This window comes from Varanus komodoensis, unplaced genomic scaffold, assembly GCF_004798865.1.
Source record: "Varanus komodoensis strain SLA01 unplaced genomic scaffold, ASM479886v1 scaffold1, whole genome shotgun sequence".
Lineage (NCBI taxonomy): Eukaryota > Metazoa > Chordata > Lepidosauria > Squamata > Varanidae > Varanus > Varanus komodoensis.
In genome coordinates, this window is record NW_025335268.1 from 83,031,835 (window position 1) to 83,053,579 (window position 21,745).

At 39.8% G+C, this 21,745-nt stretch overlaps 1 protein-coding gene across 2 annotated transcripts in view; it reads left to right on the top strand.

Moving 5' to 3' along the window:
• Positions 1 to 21,745, top strand: part of LOC123024679 (E3 SUMO-protein ligase ZBED1-like) — a 125,155-nt gene that overhangs the window by 62,399 nt on the left and 41,011 nt on the right. For both annotated transcript variants that reach the window (XM_044432721.1, XM_044432729.1), the window contains one exon: positions 15,988 to 16,089. In XM_044432721.1, the coding sequence (XP_044288656.1) occupies positions 15,988 to 16,089 (102 nt within the window). The remainder of the gene's footprint in view (positions 1 to 15,987; positions 16,090 to 21,745) is intronic.

Sequence of the window (21,745 nt, forward strand, 5' to 3'; positions counted from 1 at the left end):
CTCCATGCCAATAGTACAGCAATTGCAAAGACTTTTGGAATATAAGGAAGGAATGGGTGAAGAAGAATGGACACTCAAAACCCAGAGAATGAAAATAAAAAACAAACCACAATTTGTTTAGTCATTTGCCAGACAAACCTGGAGTAGGGCAAGAAATCATGGGTTAATTGTGGGTTAAATAAGCTTTGAGTTAGTGTTATGTGTGAACCAGGTCACAGTGAATGATGACTGACTCACAGTGAATTATACAGAAAATCTATGACCATTTTTATACTTGTCCCTGCTCTAAACTTGTTAAACTAAAGTATGGATCTGTTGCAGGTCAGAAATCAGGAGTTATCATTTCGTTTCCTCCTTCTTATTATGACCATCGCATGTTTCTCTGGAGAAAAAAAGCACAGTGATTTGATGGATAAATTTGGTGAATTTAGTACAGTAGAAGGCAACAAGGATATCTTTTGGTGTGATAGGGCAATTTATTTGATATCCATATAAGAGTAGTATAAAAATTAAGGCTGAGCTACATGTTCACTACTCAACAGTTTTGATGTGAAAGGAAGCGTGTATTGGAGCCAAAGTAGCTCCCTACAATAGTTCTTTGGCATCAACTCATTTGTGTTCACAGGAACCTGATTAAAATAGATCTAAAGAATCATATTCCTCAAAGAGTTCTTTGGGGTTGTACTGGCAAGCATTCTTGATCAGTTTGCCTGGAAAAGAATGTGAGCCATTGGGCAAGGTGTTGACATCATCTGGATCTAAGCTAAATTTCTTCAGGAGCAGTTGAATTATGGTTTCTTTTAAAAAGTTGGACCTCACCCCCCTCTGTCTCTGTCTCCCCACAAGGCATTTACAATCTTCAGAACAGATATCCTCTTCTTGCTAACTTTTATTAAGCCACAAAGGGCAAAAGTTGAGGTAAATTTGTTGACTAAATTCATCCAAGCACCTTGTACACATCCTCGGGTTATGGTAACCAAAAGCAACTGTTTGTAAAAATAAATATGCTTCATGGTGACAAGACAATGGCACAGAAATAAACATCTTCTTTGCAACATAGCTATCTACACGCTTCATATAATGTAATCAGAATGATTCTCACCAAAACTTCTGCAGTGATGTCCATATAGGTTTTTATGTCTTAGAAACTTCCTTCCTCACACTGACCTATTCATATATTTGTATTCTTGAAAGCACCTGACCTCGTTAAAAATGGCATGGTAGGATGTAGGTGCATGAATGCATTGTATTAAAGGTTCAGGTCCTATGAATCTTAATGGAATTACTAGGAATTGCTCTCATGTGTGCAGGAACTCTGGATATATATTCTGACCTTCTGCATTATTCTTCATTCTGGAGCCAAAGCCATATTTCCAAGCCGTGATATGTCCTCCTTGCTTATATACTATCTTGTATACCCAGAAAGAACTTGAGCTTTGCATCCCCAGAGCGAGCTTCATACTCCATGAATCACCCACTGCTGTGCTCTGGCAGCTTCCAGTTCAGTGAAGTTGTCCAAACACCCTGGGAGTTTCCTATGATCAGCAGAATACTTCTGCACTAAATACAGTATTGGCCCTGCTTGTATTTTGTGGTACCACTCACAATTCCAGGAAGCTGTGCCTCACAGCTACAAAGTGTTGCCCTTAACTATCATGAAGTACCCTTCTACAGCCAAGTTACAGTCAAAAGCATCATGCTAGCTTCCTTGAACAGTCAGTTCCCCAGTTACCTCTTGGATCCCACTTCTTCAGCTAGCTGAGTTTTCCATATAAGTGCAGGGTGCTATATACAAATAATGATATTGAGAAGAAAAGTCACACTTCAAGGAGCAAATTCTGCCCTCCCTTTGCAACAGGTCTGGTTTCTCAAATGGGCCCCTAGCATGGTAGGCTTCGATATTTAACTTTGTATCCTGGTGTCCCGTATCGCTAAGGATTTGTTTATTTATTTGCCCAAGAGGTACTCTGGGTGGTGTGCATCAATAAAAAAGCCAAAATACAAAAATTTAACCATTTCAAATTTCTAAAATCAATAAACACTAAACCCATTAGTATAAGTATCAATAACAAAAACAATAATAGTAATTTAACCATGGTAATTCTAAAATAAGTCTTGCTGAGACGGTCAACCATTAAATAATCCGCTCAATCCCTTAACATTATCAATCCCTTAAAATTTTAATTGTTAAAATGGATGGAGAAGAGAAATGTTTGCCTGGGGCCAAACTTAGAGCAGAGTTGGCACCAAGCAAGCTTCTTTGAGGAGTCTGTTGCATAGATGATGGCAGCCAACAAGATGGCCTCTTCCCTATTTGCCATCCCTCTGACTTCCTTGAGGAAAGTATTCAGATCTGCTTTGTGTTTTGGTTTTTTTTTTCAGATGTCCATATCTGTTCCCCATGACTATCATGCCTGTCATCCCCCTTTGATTCTCATGAAATCCCTGTGGTTAAGCTAGGGAACAGTGACCGGCCTAGGGCCAACCTCTGAGCCAGCTACATGGCTCTGTGTGGATCTGAAGTGCTCTGAGGGTGTGTTGCCTACGCGTCTGACTTCAAACTGGGGGGAAAGAGTGAAGAACGAAATTCTTGGCTGAAATGCCAAGGCCAGCAGTCCCAGTGACAAGCCAGGAGGCTAGTTAGTATCAGACCATGGCTGGGCCTGCTGAACAAAAGGAGCTAGATGGTTAGTCTGATGATGATGATGATGATGATGATGATGATGATGATGATGATGATGATTTTGTTTACTCGCTAAGTTGTGTCCAATCCCTCACGACCACATGGACAACATGCCTCCAGGTTCTCCTGTCCTCCACCATCTCTCAGAGTCCACCCAAGCCCACACCCACCACCCCAGTGACCCCATCTAGCCACCTCAACCTCTGCCATCCCCTTCTCCTTTTGTCTTCAATCGGGTTCTTCTCCAGTGAGTCCTTCCTTCTCATTAGGTGGACATAGTAGTTGAGTTTCATCTTCAGTCTGATTATGTGGTATCATATGGGCAGACTGGTTGATTGTCCCTCAAGCAGCATGAGCCATGCTGAATGAAGTCAACTCCTTTGGGTTGGGAAGGAAGAACAAGTATTGAGTTTGGAATCCAATTCTTATCATTAAGCTACTTCCCCCTAATGGCTAGTATTCTAACTTCACTGGTATCTTTTGCTAATGACTACTGTGATAATCGTATTTTGTATCTCCAAGTCAGACTAGATGGCCAGTTTTAACATAATAAAGTCTTTATTTAGAAGCATTTTGTACTGATCTGCTTGGAGGAAATGGGGAAAGACCAATTTGTGATGTACAACTCCAAGAATAATTCCAGTCAAAACAGTTTACTCTGAATTTTCTTGTATCACTTTTTAAATTTCTGAATTCCTGATACTAGCTCATGTCTTAAACATGTTCTTGCATTACACAAACCTCAATATGGAGGTAATTTATTGTGCCGAGAGGCTTTGAGAAAGAGTGCACAGTAAAAAAGTAAAAAAAAAAAAGTGTACTTGTTCCTGTATTTGTTTGAGAGGAGAGTCTTAATCTTTGAAAAATATGGAAACTGATATTCAGTATGGCATGCTCCAAGTACTTAGCAGGTATAGTTTCATGAACTGTAATGAAGCAGTGCAATATAGGAAATGGTGTTACATGATATCAGATTGGCTACATACTAAGTTCAAGCACATGCAGTAGCTCTGAATCTTCACTATAAGGAGGAATTCCCTCATAATCTTTTGATGGATTTGAGAATCCCAGAAGGATGTTATAGCTTGGTCTCAGAGTCCCTAGCTTATTAAAATGTAAACAAAGAAGGGATAAATGTCAGATCTAGCATGAGATTTAGGCAAGAGTTGACAGGATAAGGTACCATTGAGGAGTGGGAGATTAAGGCTTTTGAAAAATACATTAAAGGAGGAAGTGCCAGTGAAGGGCTTGTATTTGGCAAACGGGTGATTGTTAGAAAGTGTAGAAACACGCTTGTATGTGCATGCCACTACAACTGTGATGTGCACTATGCATAAGGAGAAGGAAAGCCTTGGTCCTAACTGACTCCAAGCCTCACCAGCCTCCATAAATCACTTCACCATTTCCATAGTATTCCTTATTTGGTAAAATGTTAATCTTTACCTTGGTATTTCATGCCTCTGTCTTTGCTGAGAATACTCTTCCAGTCCAGTGTACTAATCAGTCATTTTCTTGCCACACACATTGCTGGTAAACTGAACTTTGTCAGGGTTCTTGAACCAGTTGCCCCGCTTTTGCCTAGGAAAGTGCATGATCTGCGTTTTGCACAGTGTGCCTCCTCAGATGTGTGTTTTGCATACCTCTGTGTAGAAGAGAGATATACACAGTTATACCTGTGAAGCAAGTCATGGAATCTCCTTCCCTTCAAAATAGTGCAACTCTATTACCGCTGTGAGGGGTCTGTAAGTATCCCCTACAACTTCTTCCTCCCATTGACTTAATTTTTGCAAAGATGTATAATGTTGCTGTTCTGAATGTCAACGACCATCAGTGCAACTGAAGAAGAAAAGAATCTTATGTCACCCCCCCCCCCCCAGCATTCAGGTATGGGTCACCTTTCTTATCCCCCACACCTGGTGACAACTTGGCAAGTTGAGGGGCTGGGCAGGCAGGATGGGTCTGCTCAGCTTTGTCCTTTCTTAAGGAAGCAAAGCCAAGCAAGCCCTTTCCCCACTACATCCCTCCTCTTTTTCAAAGGGGGTGCAAGCAGCCAGAATCCCTTGGACAGAGCAGCAACCATTTTTGCTCTTCTTTCCAAGGGATTCTTCTATTTTCCAGCTTAACCACAGCTGAGTTCAGACGACATGCTATGCCATGATAGGTTTCCTAAATCCCAGACAAGCCCCAAGTATTTGGGGTGATTTATAAGTCACCCCAAGGGAAGCAGGTAGCTTGATTTGTAATGCAAACTCAGTCACTCAACAAAATAAGTCATGGTGGTTTATAAGCTTGTGGTATTCTCTGAATCCAGCCGGAGTGGTTAACAAACTATGCTGCATGAATCCTTGTAATCCTCCATGGCTTTTCATGCTGTGTGAACCCACTCACTGTATCACCTTTGAACAGAATGGAGACGTGGTAAAGAAAATACGACATATTCTGCCAGCAGCATAGGGCAGCATCTTTCAATATGCTGTTTTGTACAGTCAGGTTCACTTTGGTTCCTCAGGAAAGCCAGACAGATTGTCGGTACACATTATTCATCCTGCTGCTTATGACCCAGCTCCTTTGCAGTTGGTCTCACTCAAGAGTCTGGTGGGGGGTTTTAATGCACTTTGATTGGTTTGGGAAATAACAAAAAAGGAACAGGAGCAGGATCCTCTGGAGTCACACATACTGCAATTTTTAATGTTTTATTTTTCGTAATGATGTGTTAATACACATCTAAATTTTTTTTCTGTCATATTACTGTCATCTCATGGAAGACCCAGAAGATGTCTTTGAATGTCTCTGTGAATTATTGTTGGGACTTGACTTACCACTCTACGTATCAGGCACAGAATTTCTTAGGAACAGAACTTTCGACAAGGGCTGTCATGGTCAGCACTGCTATTCCTCACAGTGAAAAAGTACTGCTTTAAAGGCGCTTAAGTCTGGGTTTTCCATGGTATTTCAGTCCAATTCTTCTGCATTTCACTTACCTTTTAATTAATTTATAGTACCACTTCTGTGCCAAGTTAGCTAGCTCAAAAGCAGCTGACAAAATTCAACGAACAACATCAGATATGATGACGATGATGACGGCAGTGATGATGATGATACAGAATTGAAATCAATAACATTAAAAAGTCAGGAATTATTGAACAGAGTGGAGTCAGGTAGAACTCCCTCCCTTTCACTGCTTTTCTAAGAAAGTATAGCTGGACCATAAATCTTGAACTGGAGTTGAACTTTTAGCATCAAGCTTTTTGGCTTCCACCATGCTAACAAAGTATCACAGAATATGAATACCCTGCAGTTGTCATGAGTCTGTGCTGGGCAATGGATTGCTCTGTTCAGCACACTGCTTGCAAAATCCACCTGGGACACAGACTTTACAGGTGGATAACATTCATTTAATCAGCCTGCTGCCATCTTAAAATGTAGCATCCTTTTTATTCACCTAGTTGCTAAAATTGATATCCCAATAGTCTCTTAACAGTGCATAAAAGCCCTTCATTCTGATTTATTACACTCTGGGTTTTATTAAATTAGAAGTTACAGACATCTTTTATAGATATAATTATTCATGGACACTCTTACTTTTCTATAATATTGTTTTTCCAGGCAGTGGGATTTCAGTAAAGGAGTAAAGACTGATAGATAAACACTAATAAAAGATATTCATCCTCTGCTGATAAATTTGTTTCATTAACAAAGCAATGGGGTAAGGTGGATCATGAGACAAATAAGAAGTAGCAAGTTGTGCAAAACTGAGGTTAAAAGAAGCAAATCTTTCTTCTGTCACAACACACATAATGACAACAATATGTGTGCTATGACAGAATGGATATGTGCTGAATCCTGTGGAAGAACACTGAAGAAAGGAATAGACAATGGCTGGAAAAGGGAATGTTATGATATTTGGAGAAATATACTTTGAGTTATTACAGAGGGTCACCTGTTCAAGAAGGCATGAAATTTCTCTTGCACATGCATGCGCACATAAGTGAAATGATGCTCAAGACAGATTGCAGAATGAAATGTGAGGCAATTATACAACCATAAGGACGTAAAAGTTATTGGCTGGCTCAGGATGACCCATTACATTTTCCTGCCTGAGATGAAGCACAAGATGTTGCCCATCCCCCTTTCTACCTGCAGAAGCCAAATGATCTTACAATGGAATCTTACTTCAGTATTGACAGAGAAGCAGTGTATTGTACATCACCTGAAGAGAGCTGGCGAGGAGTGGAGGGGCCGGGCCCAGAGGAGTGGGCCGTTCTTTCCACCAGTAGAATGGAATGGATCTCAGCTCTGACCCCTGCACAATACCCACTGTCTGTCACCTGTACTGAATTCCTTACTTTGCCTAATGGTTCTGGCCGTGTGCATGGCCTCCCCCCGAGCCCCCGCCACCTCCAGATAGCAGGTACTCAGAGGCCATCTGCTTCTACATCACATCATCCTTAGCTTTGCATGTCTGTTGTGCAATCAGTGTGGGAAACAATGCTATGCAGACATGGGTAAATTGTGTTAGCATTTGGATCAAGGCTTTTTGCAGTTCTGTATTAAGCACATGCAGCTTCAACTGGGATGATACTGGGAATGGTGGTGGTTTGATCAGTAGTTGAGAAGTAGGGCAAAGAGTTGCAGTTCTTCTTTGCAAAAATGTGATTACTAAGAAAATGAATAGATGGGAAGACACTATTTCATGTTCATAAATGATACAATGCTTCACATTAAAGTGGGGATATTTACCTCAGACCTTAATTCCCTTGGAGGCTAACATGCAGAATTAGATGCTTAAAATGCCTTGTAGTTAGAACATAGCTTTCCTTTATTCTAGCTTACCTAGTATTAAGAGAGCACGTGGACGTGTAAAGAGCATGTAAGTTGTCATTTTTGCTTTGATAGCTAGCAGTCAATGACTTATACAAATTCTCTTTTTGTTGGTATGCATGCTCTGGGTTGAACACTTTATAAACATAAAGAACACGTTAAAAACATTGCCAGGTCCCAGTTATGTATGCTGTTTCTTTTAGTATTGAAGATGTTTTTCTTTTAAAGTTAATTTAATGTTATTTTAATATAAATTTAGTGCAGCCTATTCTGGAGACTGGTACTGAAAGATGGAACAGAAATTTAGCTGAAATAATAGAATAAATAACATTGTTTCTTCTGCTAACCAAATTTAACTTGCCTAAAATGTGGGCACAGAATACTAGCCTAATAGTAATTTTGGCACCTGTGCTAGAGATGGTCTGTATAATTTGGGCTTTTAAATAGCTGTTTGTTGCAAAGGGCAAAGGTGGGGGCTAGAGCACTTTGCTGAGGAAAGAAAACTGCAGTTTTCAAAACAAGGGAAGAAAATACTTGTGATCACTTACTATCTCCTTCACGACTCACAGAACAGCTTAACAGGGTATGGCTGTCAAAAGGTTTGCAGTCATTCTGGTTCATCTCACTGCGGAAAAGTTGCTTTGAAATACAAGCAAAATCTTTGGTGCTCTTGAAGTACCGTATATATACACAATGCAGGTATTTTGTGAAGCACAGTGCTTTCTAAAGGGAGAAAATTGCAGCTTTATTTCAGGAAAATCGTTGCAGCTTTTAAACCATATGCTGTTAGTTAGGCATTTAAGCCATTCTTTGGAAAACAACTTCTATCCATCTTCCAGTGTGAACCAATGAAACCCATTCAGAATGGACCCATCTGTGTAAAGAATTTGGGCAAATACTGAATGACTGAGACAACTAAAACGTTCATAACATGCAAGTGTGTAGGAAGTCAGTATTGTGGATTGTTTCTTGATTAGTTTTCAGTTTGTCATGGACTTTACTTTTGATCTTTAATTCTTTCATATTTCCATAGGTTAAAAAGGGCAAAGGGATGTTCACTGCATAGACTTAGAAGCCTGAGTTGTGCAAAGATACTTTGGAGAAAGGACTCTGCATGGCATATATTAGGTTCCTTTAATCTGGGACTAGGGAAAAGTGGCATGCCAGATGTTGTTGAATTCCAGCTGCAATCATCCCTAGTTACTAAAGTCAATGGTCAGGGATGATGGGACTTGTAGCCCAACAACCTCTGCAGGACCATTGGTGTCCCCTCTGCTCTGAGTGCACACCTACAAATATAAAGGGTAAATATGATATACATACATTTGCAAGCATATGTTCCTTAGAGATTGTGAAAGACTGCATATCTACACCTTAGATACAAAGTAGAACAGGCTGCCAGCAAGCTAGGTTGCTACTTGATTTAAGGGAATCCAAGCTGATGGCTGGTATATATGGAAACAAATAGACTCTTTTTCCAAAAGTACTTTCAAATTTACATTTCCTTTCAGGGAACCCAAGGCAGCTTATACCATTCTTTTCATCATCTCTTATCCTCACAAAACAACCCTGTGAGGTAGGCTGGGCTGACAGTCTGTGACCGGCCAAAAATCACCCAAGTTAGCTCCATGACTGAGTGGGGACTAGAACCCAGATCAGTTGAGTCCCAGTGATGCATTGTTAACCACCACGCCACATATTGCCTTATTCATCCTTTTTCTAAGCTAAACTGCCCCAGGTGTTGTGACCTTTCCTCATAGAAGAGATGCTGCAAAGCATTGATCATTTTAATTGTCAATTTCTGCACTTTTTCCATCCCTTCAATATCCTTATTTAGGTGTGGCAATTGGAATAGAACATGGCATTCCACTGTGCTAGATTTGTCTAAGGGTAGTATGAAATTGGCAGTTTTAATTTCAATTTTTCCCCTAATTATGCCTAGCAAGGAATTTACTTTTCACTGCAGTCATGCAATGTGTCAACCTTTAAAGAGAAAATTATACTTACTTGCAAATCTGTGTATGGCTGCCATTTTCAAATGCAAATTTAAGGGTATTCTGCTGGCAAATTTTGGATGACAATCACCTCTCATTTCTGAGTGGAAAATACTTTTAGACACTTCAGTTACTATTTTGCCCAAATCACACTGCATTTTTTAGACAGACAAGCCTGCTGTGCTGTTTTATATTTTTTTAGATCCATATTTGTTCTTATTTTTGTATCTGGTCTCTTCATGGAGTCTGCATATGATGTTACTGCAATGTACAGAGCAGCCTGGAACCCTCCTTCTGTCTTGGACTACAACTCCCTTTAACAGCTATGCTTGATATAATGGGAATTGGAGTGCAAAACAGGGAAGGCACCAAGTTGGGGGATGCTGGTACATAGATCACTGCAGACAAATCTGCCTTAGTCACAAGGGCACTTGTAGTGGAAGTTAAAATGTTGTTCCTTTACTTTTTAAAAAGATACTGTTCTACTGTCATTCTCCATTTTTGTGATATGCAGGAACTTGCAATGACCTATTCAAAAAAAAAAAAAAAAAAGTGGAGAATATAAACAGCAGCCATTCCGCCTGAAATTTACAAATTAGATGCGTCATGGAGGAGCTGTCGCAGAGCCTGTAAGAGCCCACTGCATCTGTTAGTATCAAATGTTTCCTAATTGCCCTGGCAGTGTTTCAGTTGGGAGGCAGCACTAAAGACCCTGAAATGGGAAATAACATGGATCTAAGAGGGATGGACAACTCTTCCTTGTTGTAAGACATACAAGGGGAAATATTGCCTTATTCAGGTGCTTGCAGACTATTTATGTAATCTCTGCCTCTCTTCCATTGCCCTTCCAATGTGCAGAGAAACCGTGAAGCCTCTCCCTGAAATTTGGAACTGTGAGGACAGAGGAGATGCTCTGCAGCACACAATCACCCTCTGCAAGTTGAGTGCAGTGAGAATGGGTATGATGTCCAGCTCATGCATTCATTTCTTCTTTTCTCCTTGTCTGTAGAGGCTGCATGCTTTGCAGGCATCTGTCTGTGTAGGGCTTCCATTGGTCCCACAGATTGGGGACTGGCCCCCTGAGAGAATATCCACAAAAATGAATAAGGGATTAAACTTTTTGTAGATATTCATACAATGGAACTGGGTTAACTTCATTTCCTCGGTAACATCACATGGTGATATCCCATGACCTTGTATCTGGGTATGCTGGGCTCACGTCAAATCATGCTAAGTAGCCGTGAAGTGAATCTTCATTCTTTCCCTTCCTTTAGTATCTTTAATAATAAATGATAATGTTGGACACTTCAACAATGTATGGATTCAAGCATTAGGTTTTTTATGTGCCTACATAATGCTTCTCACATTATTGCAGGTACTTGAAATAACATTAAAAGATTTGTTTGGGAGGAAAACACATTCATATTTCTCAACTTGCTTAGTTTGAGAAATAAGTAAAAACCTAAATAAACTTGCTTAGGTTTTGTTGAGAATACTGGGTATTTTTTCCCTTTTAAATGTGCTTGCAATTAATGTAACTATAGAATCCTGCATGTTACTTTTCCCCTTTTTGTGCTTGCAAATGTTTCACTACCTGCCAAAAGTAAAGGGATGAAATAAGCCTTTGAATCTAAGAGATATTCAGAGATCCCTAACAAATTGGTTTGTATAACTAGAACTCAGTGTGAAATCATGTTTATAAGGCTTCAGAAACTTAGGGAAGAAGCAGGAGTGAAATGGTAAATGTTAAGGTGCAGGAGCTCATAATGACAGCTTGGGGTGGGGGTTAGGGTTAGGGTTTTGCACAATTTTCTTGTATGTGAATGGTCTGTGCATTTGCAGGAGCGGGGGACATGGCTTGCTGCGACAAGTTCAAACTCTTTAGTAGGAGTATGAATGTTAGAAGAAAACCATAGTTGAAGTACTCTCGGTGCAGACTGTTTGCTTTTTTGTACTTCCTTTGTGCAATATGTCCTCATTAAATGTGACTGGACCAAGAATCTGTTCAAGAGTTCTGCTATAATAAAAGGCTGCTTTAGTGATGAGTTGGAGGAGTTACTAGCAAAGTCGTCAGAAGGCGGTGTTTTCTTATTAGGTGAAGGCAGAGATCTGCACCGGAATAGGTTGAAAGGGAGTTTCCAAAGGTTAATGGGTTGTATCTCTGCTGGAATTTTGCAGTCATTCAGAGAAATATTTTCACCAAGTAATTTAAACTTAACTCAGTATATTCAGAATGAGCTGATTTAACCTTTCCTGGCTATCCTTTTCCGTATGTTTTCCCCTGTAAAACTGTACTTCAGGCCTGTTCAGTATTTAACCTTTTCTTGCAGTTGAAATGGATTAGCATAGGCTCATAGGAATAGGTATTTTTGCTGATATAGGTAGCAACACGGATTTATTCCTTTTCCTTTTTGAACAGAAAGCTGTAAAAGAGTTCTGAGAAATCATCTTGTTTTGTCAGGACTCAGTGGACAGGTTTACATAACATAAAAAGCCACGGTGTTTGTGGGTCTGTTGTGCCAGATGCTGTGACCCAGTATGGTAGATTTGTTAAAGAAGAACTTCTGAGAGAATCAGTGATCTAGTCCAAGGTTCCCACACTTCACCATAGCTCCTCCATTTGTCCGGATGTGGAATTGCCATTTGCTCACTGTAGAGTTGTCTCTGCAATGTCTCTTAGGAACCATATTTTCCAATATAACATACCAAGGAAAGGGGCATAACCAGTCTCAGTTGTTCTTGCAATAAGGGAAAGATTGGAGCCACTCCTAGACACCCCTTCAATATGCAAAGGGAACCTAGAAGTAGGCCTAGCTTAGCTGTATACCTCCACACAGTGCTTTTTTTGTTTAAAAAAAAAAAAAAGGTGCCGGAACTCACGTCGCCGGCAGTAAGCGCATGACCATACACACAGTGTCCCGTCCCAAGCCGGGAGCAGCGCCCTCTCTATCTCACGATCAGATAGCAGACACAAAAGCAGCCTGCAGGCACTGTGTTAATGATGTTTGCTGCTGATCTGCTACGATTCAAAATCACTTCGTAAAATCCACTGGAAGAAAAGGTGCCGGAACGCCATTCCGGTGCGTTCGATGACAAAAAAAGCCCTGCTTCCACATAGATTGGAGTCAATTTTGCCACTGAATCATTTGGTTGTGAGTTTGAGCAACTCAGACAGGTAAAGTAGCTAAACCTTGTTCCTGAAACAAGAAAGGGTTTCTAGAGGAGGTCCTGAATGACCATGTATGCCCTAGAAAAGATTTCGGGCAACCTTGCTACTTGAGTTGGAATTTAAGGGTACTGTGTCACCTCTGAATAATTACCCGCCTCTCATCAGTATTTGGGAATAATTCATTCATTAGAACCAGGACCAAAGTAATTGTGCACACAGAGAAATCCCAGTGTTCAAAATTCTTTACATTGAAATCTTCATGCCACATGAGTCCAAGCATACAGATGTCCAGGGGTCAGGATTTACTCCAAGCTAGCTTGGCTTTGGGTGCCCTTAATGAACATAGTATAGCTCACACACATCCACAGTCTATGAAAAGTACAACAGTCCTTTTCATGGCAGGTTCTTGATAATAAACATGCAAAGGGAAGAAATCCAAAATGGTACAGTTCATGTGCAGATTCTCCCTTTAGGCTCAGAGGGTGCTAAATCCTCATAGCAAAGATGCAGACAGACAAAATGAGATGTTGCTAGCAAACGTCTTAGAGGCTGTGTACTGACTTTAAAAACAAAGGTATGGTTGTTCTGATAGCCATTAATTGACATGGGAGCTAGCTGATCTATGAGACCCCTATCCCACCTGACTGTTTCCTTTCACTCAAGTTGAAACTGCAACCTGAGTGTACCCCTGCAACCCATCCCTCACGTCTCCTTTTAGATTCACAGAGAAGGCTGCTAGCTTCCATCTCTGCAGCTGTAGAGGAACGATAACTCTGCTCCTTTCCCCTGAGCACACTGAAAAGATAAGCTTACCCTGGTCTTGACATTTCACAGCCTCAGACCATTCCAGACTACTGCTGATCAGATCCTGGCTGTGAAGTAGAGACCAAGTATATCGTTGACACTGAACCCAACAACCAGTTTTCAAGATGCTGTCTCCAGGAGAGAATTTATCCGCTCCCTGTCCAACTCACCACATATACAGCAACATACCAAAATTCTTCCAGTACCTAGACCCCCGTTGTCCACACCATCATGTAGGGAAAATGCTCCATAGCAGCAGTATGTAGATGACATCTGGCAACTTAACTCAGAAAACCGATGCATTCTACGCTCCTTTCCAAGAATGAGTTGTATGTGTATTTTCCCATGTAAAAAGTGGAGATGAAAACACTTGTCTTCCACAACTTAACACCTTCAAAAAGTTTTGGACTACATCAAGCTTAGAACCATGGTCAATGGTCCTAGGTGTTGGAAATCTAGAGCAAAAGTGTCTAGCTGGAAGGATGGTCTAGGCATTGCGTACTTCTCCTTAGCATTTTACAAAGAAGTAATTGTATTTTTATGGATCATTTTACCTAGGTAGAATGACAAAAGTCTATTAGCACAGTGAAAAATAAATACAGTTGCATTTGTTGCTGCATACTTTTATATACTTTCCAGGATTTGGAGACATTGCCCCATGAGGAGATACCAAAAGAACAGGGCCTGTTCAGCCTTGGGGAGAGAAGACTGATTGGGGACATGATTGATATCCCTCTATAAGTACTACAAAGGTTGATCTCTTCTCTCTGATACCAGAGTGTAGAGCACAGATTAACCAATTCAAGTTGTGGCTAGATACCAGGGAAAGTTTTCTCACCGTTGGAGCAATATGATGGTGGAACCAGTTGCCTAGAAAGGTTTGAGTTCTCCAACACTGGAGGCATTAAAAAAGAAACTGGACAGCTATCAGTGGGATGGTGTAAATTTGTGTCCGTCAACAGCAGATATGGCAACAGTGGCCTTCAAGTCTCCTTCCAATTCTGCTATTCTATGACTCCATGATTCTATGACTTACAGAGCAGTACACCAAGGGAACCTATTAGCAGGGGAAGTTGTGGGCTCACTGTCACTGGAGACATTAAAAAAACATCTGGACAGTCATCTGAATGGGATGGTGTAATTTGGTGTCCTGCACCAGAGGGACTGGACCCATTGGCCTTCTGGCCCTTTCCAACTCTACTATGATATGATTCTATGAGATCTGTGTTAAATAATGCCACTGAGGAATAGAACTGATTTCAGAAAGAACAGAGGAAAATTTGTTAGCATATAGTGCTGCAGTTTCATTTTCAGATTCACCTATTTATTTATTTAGGTCTTGGACAAACTTTGAGGCACAGAGAAAAGCAAAGCGCAAACCTGATTTATAAAGTTGTGCTAGCCCATGAGTGCATGCCATTATTAGCTACTTTGCAGATGGGTAAATTGAAACTGTGGGGTATATTAATAATGTATTTGACTAAATTACCAAATCTAATTAGGAGCTAAATGTGTTTATATTCTGTGATTTCTCTTGTTTGTTTTCTTTGCCCAGAAAAATTACTCTCAGGTCCTGTTTTCTTATCCTTGGAGAGGGCAGGAGAGAGGGGCAGTAAGACATGGGTTACATTCGTGGTGGCTGAATTCAACTTGTTCTTCATCTAACAGCCAAATCTTAAGCATACTTACAACATAATAGTCCCACTGAGTGGGTATGATCCAGTTACAGTTCAGCACTTCTAAAGTCTTGTCGCTTACACAAGAGGGAATATGGCAGCATCCCATCCTTCCTGGGATGAGTGAAACTTACAAGTGTTGTCAGATGGTAAGGTTGTGCTCAAATTCTGTGTCACATTGTATCATCTAGTTCCACAACAAATGCACTTACTCATCTGCAGATCATATTTTTCTTGCAAATATTTCTCAGGGTTGCTTCGTCTCAAGTGAATACCTCTACTTAGTCTGTGTGCAGGTGCCAAAGAGGCTAAGAGAAAACTTACCTAACCTCTACAGCTATGTTATTCTTAAAATAAAATTTCAAAAATTTGTGGCCATTTCTAATGGTTCATCTAAACGAGCACTCTTGATGCATTTCACTTTACACTTGTCCTCAGTGTCTTAGAATTTAGGTTCTGAGCATTTGTATGAATATTCTTTTCTTCCTCCTGAAATCAAAAACTCAGGGTTTTTCTAAATAAATGCTGGACTTACACATTTGTATGCATGTCACCTCAGTATATTTCCTGAGAAAGGGAGAGAAGGAGCTTAATATGGGATCATGAAATGTATTGGACCGGGCATTGTGAATGTCCAAGTATTTTTTAGGAAGTGCAAAACTACAGATTTGCAAAAATGGTGTCAACTGCAGTGTTTTTGTGTGATATTCTAAGTCAATTTTGTGGAAATGCTGCTGGTAAACAAGTAACCTAAAGTGATTTTGTAATCTATGAAATCCAATATGAAGATATTAGGTTTTTGACAAACAATTTTGACCCTTTTCCCCCACTCTCTTTCAGTGGAGTTTTTATACTGTGATTTGGCTTCCATGAAGTCCATACATCAGTTTGTTCAAGCGTTCAGAGCAAAGAATTGCCCGCTCCATATCCTGATCAATAATGGTGAGTTCTCTTGAAACATGCTGTTTTAAATGATTTCTCCTATCGGGAACCATTCCATTGTTTGATATTTTGCTCTGCTCTTTGAACCAAAAAATACACATTGGTTTTCTTTAATAGCCTGTATGACTGGCGTTCAGTGAAATTACATCAACCATTGCAACATTACTAAGATGATTTTTGTTTACTAATCATTTATGGAAAATGAATCATTTTATGCATCCACTTGGTGCACAGCAACACTAAAAAGGCACAAACTCAATGTTGGGAATATATTAAGAAAGGAATTGAACACAAAACATCTAATATGAAAATGCCTAGATAAAAAACTCAGTTGTGTACCTCTATTTGAAGAATTTAGCAGTAACCAGTGTTAATTATGCTTACAATAGATCTGCTTACTTAGCTAACTTAATTCCCATTTCATTTCACTAAGTAGGACTAGCAATGAACATTGCCCACTATGGGTGGTTCTAGTCATCCCATCTCAAAAGGGTACAGCAAAGAAGAAGCAAAATTATCCTGGAGAGATCACCTCCCCACAAGGCAAAGTTAAAGAATGTGTGGCATTTTAGTGCAGAGAAAGACTGCTGGCAGTGCACACATCTGAGAGAGGTTTATCTAGCTGGGAATGCATGAAGAGAGGGAATGTGTCCTTTCCTCATTCATAACATCAGAATTGGGTGTCTCTATGAAATTGTTTGGCAGTAGATTCAGAATGTGAGTATGTGGGGCAGCTGCAGGGAGAAAGTACTGTTCCACACAGCTTAAGTTGAGTGTGGTGCCATGAACTCTGATTGCTTCAAAACAAAGAAAAAAAGGAATTAAACATTTCTTGGAGGATGAATCTATCCTTGGGCATCAGCTGTGATGGCTAATTGAAATCACATTCAAAAACAGTATACTTCTGGATGGAGCTGTCAATCAACAACATACAGAATTAACAGTTGATACATTGATTGAAGCAAATGGTGGATACAATATGAAATTATGCTATATCAGAGTCTCAAAAAAGAAGCCCAAGGAGGGTAGAAATCGATGGAGAGATAGATGTAGTGATGATGGATGGATGGATGGAATAATGTTGTTTTCAATGACTTGATTTAGTCATTTATAAAATCTATGGATATATAAAGAGGACATATTGTTGATTGTTTTTGGATTCTGCATATGAAATACATAATGTATAAGTGAGTATGAAAATGTACATACTTTATTTAAGTGATTGAGAAAAGGGATATCCAGTTGATGTATATGTATCATAATATGTGTTGTTGTTAGTTGCGAAGTCATGTCCGACCCATCGCGACCCCATGGACAACATTCCTCCAGGCCTTCCTGTCCTCCACCATCCCCCGGAGTCCACTTAAGCTTGCACCAACTGCTCAGTGACTCCATCTAGCCACCTCATCCTCTGCCGCCCCCTTCTTCTTTTGCCATCTATTGTTCCCAGCATTAGACTCTTCTCCAGGGAGTCCTTCCTTCTCATTAGGTGGCCAGAGTATTTGAGTTTCATCTTCAGGATCTGGCCTTCTAAAGAGCAGTAAGAGTTGATCTCCTCTAGGACTGACCGGTTTGATCTCCTTGCGGTCCAAGGGACTCACAGGAGTCTCCTCCAGCACCACAATTCAAAGGCCTCAATCCTTTGGCGCTCAGCCTTCCTTATGGTCCAGCTTTACAGTGGGCAAACTGGGAAAGAAAAGCACAAAACTGGTATACTTCTGAATGTTAGTTTCCAGGGACAAACACTGTTAGAGAGTTGTCACCCACATGTTGTACTTACAGGCTCTCAAAGGCACTTACCCAAAGGGCAGCGTAGCACAAGAAAACAAGACTGACTATTTGATAAAGACTTCTGTTGGATCTGACTCCTATGGTGTCCGGTATACTGATGCTATTCTAAAATCTCTGGAAATTAATCTGAGCTCAATGAAATGAAAAACGGAAGAAAGCAAAACATTTTGTTTACCAATTCATTAATACCTTACATAGCCCATTATCATTATACATGTTCTGTTGCTTCACCTGACCACAGAAGCATGATGTTTATCTGTATATTAGTTTCAATGCAATATGAAGGGAAGTAAGTAGGTAGACTCTTTCATACAGGTTTGCTCAGCTTTGAATACAACTTCAATGTCTGTAGGATCAGGTCCAAATTTGAGTGGTATTCTTCATCTTTGACACTGCATTTCAGTTTGTATCTCTGAGAAGAGACAAAGCTTGAATCTTTCATTGTTTTTTCTCAAATATGATGGATGTTTTTAGCAAAGATTTCATAAACAATAGAACCAAGACTTTCTAGTTTAAATCTCTTTGTTTATACACAGGATTGGCAATAAAGTAGTTCAAGCCTTCCAGTGACCCACAAAATGAATCTTATTTAACTCATGATCAAGGCTCTTCTATACTTTTCAACAAAATTTATTCAGGAACTTGAATGAAATGGATAGCTTTACTATGTGTGCTTTATGAAGACTGGAACAGGTCCATAAGGATAAATATTTTCTGCTGTCCCCTTTTGGGTTAGCCCCTGATAATATATCGATCATAGAATTGTTCCTCTCATTTCATTTCTAGATATTGATAGCCATAATTTCATTTTTAATGCACTCATAATCATTTTGATCCAATGTTGATGAAAAAATCAAAATATTTGAACCACTGGATGGCAATTATGAAGATGATGGAAATTGGAAGTATCTCATTACACTTCAGAGAGGGAGGGACATGTAAGATAGCTTGTGTGCAAGATACTTTCACAAATAGCTGAAGGAGGTAGATAGACCCATACCAGGATCAGGGCCGTCTGAACGCATGGGCCTGATGGGCACTTGCCCCTGGCGCTATACTAATCTGTGTATGTTATCCCTTGGAAAATTGGAAAACTTCCAAAATTAACAGTAGTTGTAGTTGTCGTAGGGGCTCAGTACACTGCTTTGCCCCGGGGCCATAATGCTGTTAAGACGGCCCTGACCAGGACCCTGGGATGGGCAAAAGGGGACTTCAACTGTGGTCCTCACTGGAATTTCACCCCTTAAGTTTGCCCTTGAGAACATTGTTTTAGGAAAAATAATAAGGAAAATGGACAAAACCCACCATCTGCTCATACAGTGGAACTTCCCTTCTTTACCTCCCCTAAACATATTCCAGATCACTCCCCAGTTCTTCTGTTCAGCTTTTGAGAGCACACCTGGGGCTGCTGATGGAAGGCGGTTTACCATTTTGCTATTGGAAAGCTGTTCTATTGGTTGGAAAGGCAAATTAGGTATCAAAAGATTCTCAGTTGAAAGTATCAGAAAAAGTTTCTTCTGTGAGACTAGCATCTCAAATAATGCAATTATATTTGTCACAACAATGGCCGCCAGTCATGACTACTGGTAGAAGTGCATTGCATTGTTTCCTTGTTACTTGTGCTCAACAAGCTCTGCATGTTACTATATCCAGTCGTATCCTAACAGCTGAACAGGCAGTGTCAGTTATGGGCATCCCCGGAGAAGAGAGTCAGGATTCATTGATTCGACTACAGTGGGAATACCTGCTCCTGTGAGTAATCCCCTAGGCAGCGACATGCTTAAATGCTGCTGAATTCGTCGTGTGTATCCTATGAAATAGACGTACATTGTTAGACCTCGTGGGGCACTTTAAGGGCAGGGCTAAATGTACATGGATCTGCTTCTTTGTTGTATTGGATTGAGTGAAAGACCAGAGTATTTCCTTACGCTCACTTAAAATCATGTTCTCAGCAAAGTATGCAGTTTTGGGTCTTGTGATTCTAGGTCTTCATTTTACTTTAAGGCACTATCCTGTTCCATAAACAGTGATCAACCTCACTACTGAATTTTCAGAGTAAAAAGTAATAATGGAAATGCATAACAACCTCAGGTTTTAAATATTGGTACAGGTGTTTGATTGCTATGAAAATTGGGAGAAAATAGGTTTTCTTTCTCCCCACTGTAACACATAAATATTCTTCCTTACTTAACTTGTTCAGGTTATCTGATCGCTGTTAGTGTTATTAAGGAGCCGAAAAGAAAACAGTTGTTTTTATGGTCCCAGAAGAAAAATCAGTGATGGAAGAAAAGAATGCAGAGGTTATTGACTTATTTTTAAAACTTAAGACTGTCATACATGCAAGATGCTGTAAGAAAGTAAACATTACAATCTATTCTTGTGACAGTGGGCTGCAACATCTTTGCTGTATTTCTTAAAGCATTTCATCAGTCTGCACTGCCAGATTTTCAGAAAGACAGACTCTTCTTCCATATTTTATCTCACTGTTTTCTGATCGTATGCCTACATTAGGTACATTCATATATGGAATTAGAAGTCTGCTTAATGACTGGCCATGACTCTCAAAGATAATTTGTGCTAACTTCATGAGCTTCTGTTGACTTAAAAAAATATAAAGAGGATGCTCACCATTTTGAAATGCTGGGCTTCATACCCTTGCTGTTTGCTTGCTAGTGTATTGTTGCTGATTTTTATCTGTTACAAGACCTTGGCTGCTGTAGTAAGACTGGCATTCTTTGCTAACATCACATTCAGTGACTGTCAGCCTCCGTGACTTATAATGCAATGTTTCCTGTGCTGACATTCCCATAAAGTGCACAGTTTCTCTTGCAGGGGGTGGGTGTTAAAACCTCTTTACTTGAAACACAACAACAACAAAAGCAAATGGAGTTGGAGAGGAAAATGCATAACTGCAGGATACTTTGTAGACAAATTATTTGGGGCCTTTCTTTGGTTGGATGGTATTAAGTAAGGTCTAGGCATTTTAAGAATAAAGGTATGGCTCCAGTTACAATTTTAGCTTTGAGAAAGGCTTTGAATGGAACCTCTTATTTGAAGTTTGATCTGTGTTCTCAGCTAAAATAACTTTTTGGGAAAATCTACTTTTGGAAATAGAACAGTAACCTTTTGCTGTGGACTTGTTCTGATGATGAAGTTTATACTTTGGATAATATATTTTGTTTGGATGATGGATTTTTGTCATTATTTATCTATTTATTTATTGGTTTGAGTGATGGATTTTTGTCTTGATTGATTGATTGATTTGGATGGTAGAGTTTTGGATAGATTAGTTTGGATGGATTTTTTAAAATACATATTTCTAATCTGCCTTCAAAGGATGAACTTCAGTAGGGATGGAAAATATCTGTTAGGTTTGCTTTCTTCTTGCATTAGAATGTCTAAAATCTCAAGTTATTTCCCAAATATGAACATGGATTTTTGTAATTCTTGTCAAAAAACAAGTGAAACAAAATTATCTTACCAATTCAGTTGCAACAGCTGTACCCAGCATGGAAAGAGCCATGAGGTATCTGCCTGCCAAACCGTTGTTGAAGCTGAAGATTCGGGGAAGGAGGTGTGGGGAGTGACAACTTTTAGCATGATTGAATGTGCAGGAATTCAAATCCACACTTCTGGGCCTTATAACAATATTTTTTTCTCTTACTTCCATGATTTAGTTAGATTCAAATATTTAGCCTTTATTCCACTCTCTTGCAAATTCACATACACATGTGCTGTTTTCTTCTTATAGGTTTCTCTTATCCATTTCCTTTTCAATTTCATGGAAGTCATAATTTATGAAAACAACAAGGAACCAAACTAGACCAGACTTTAAATGCTTCTTACTTTTGCTAGCAAGTTTGTT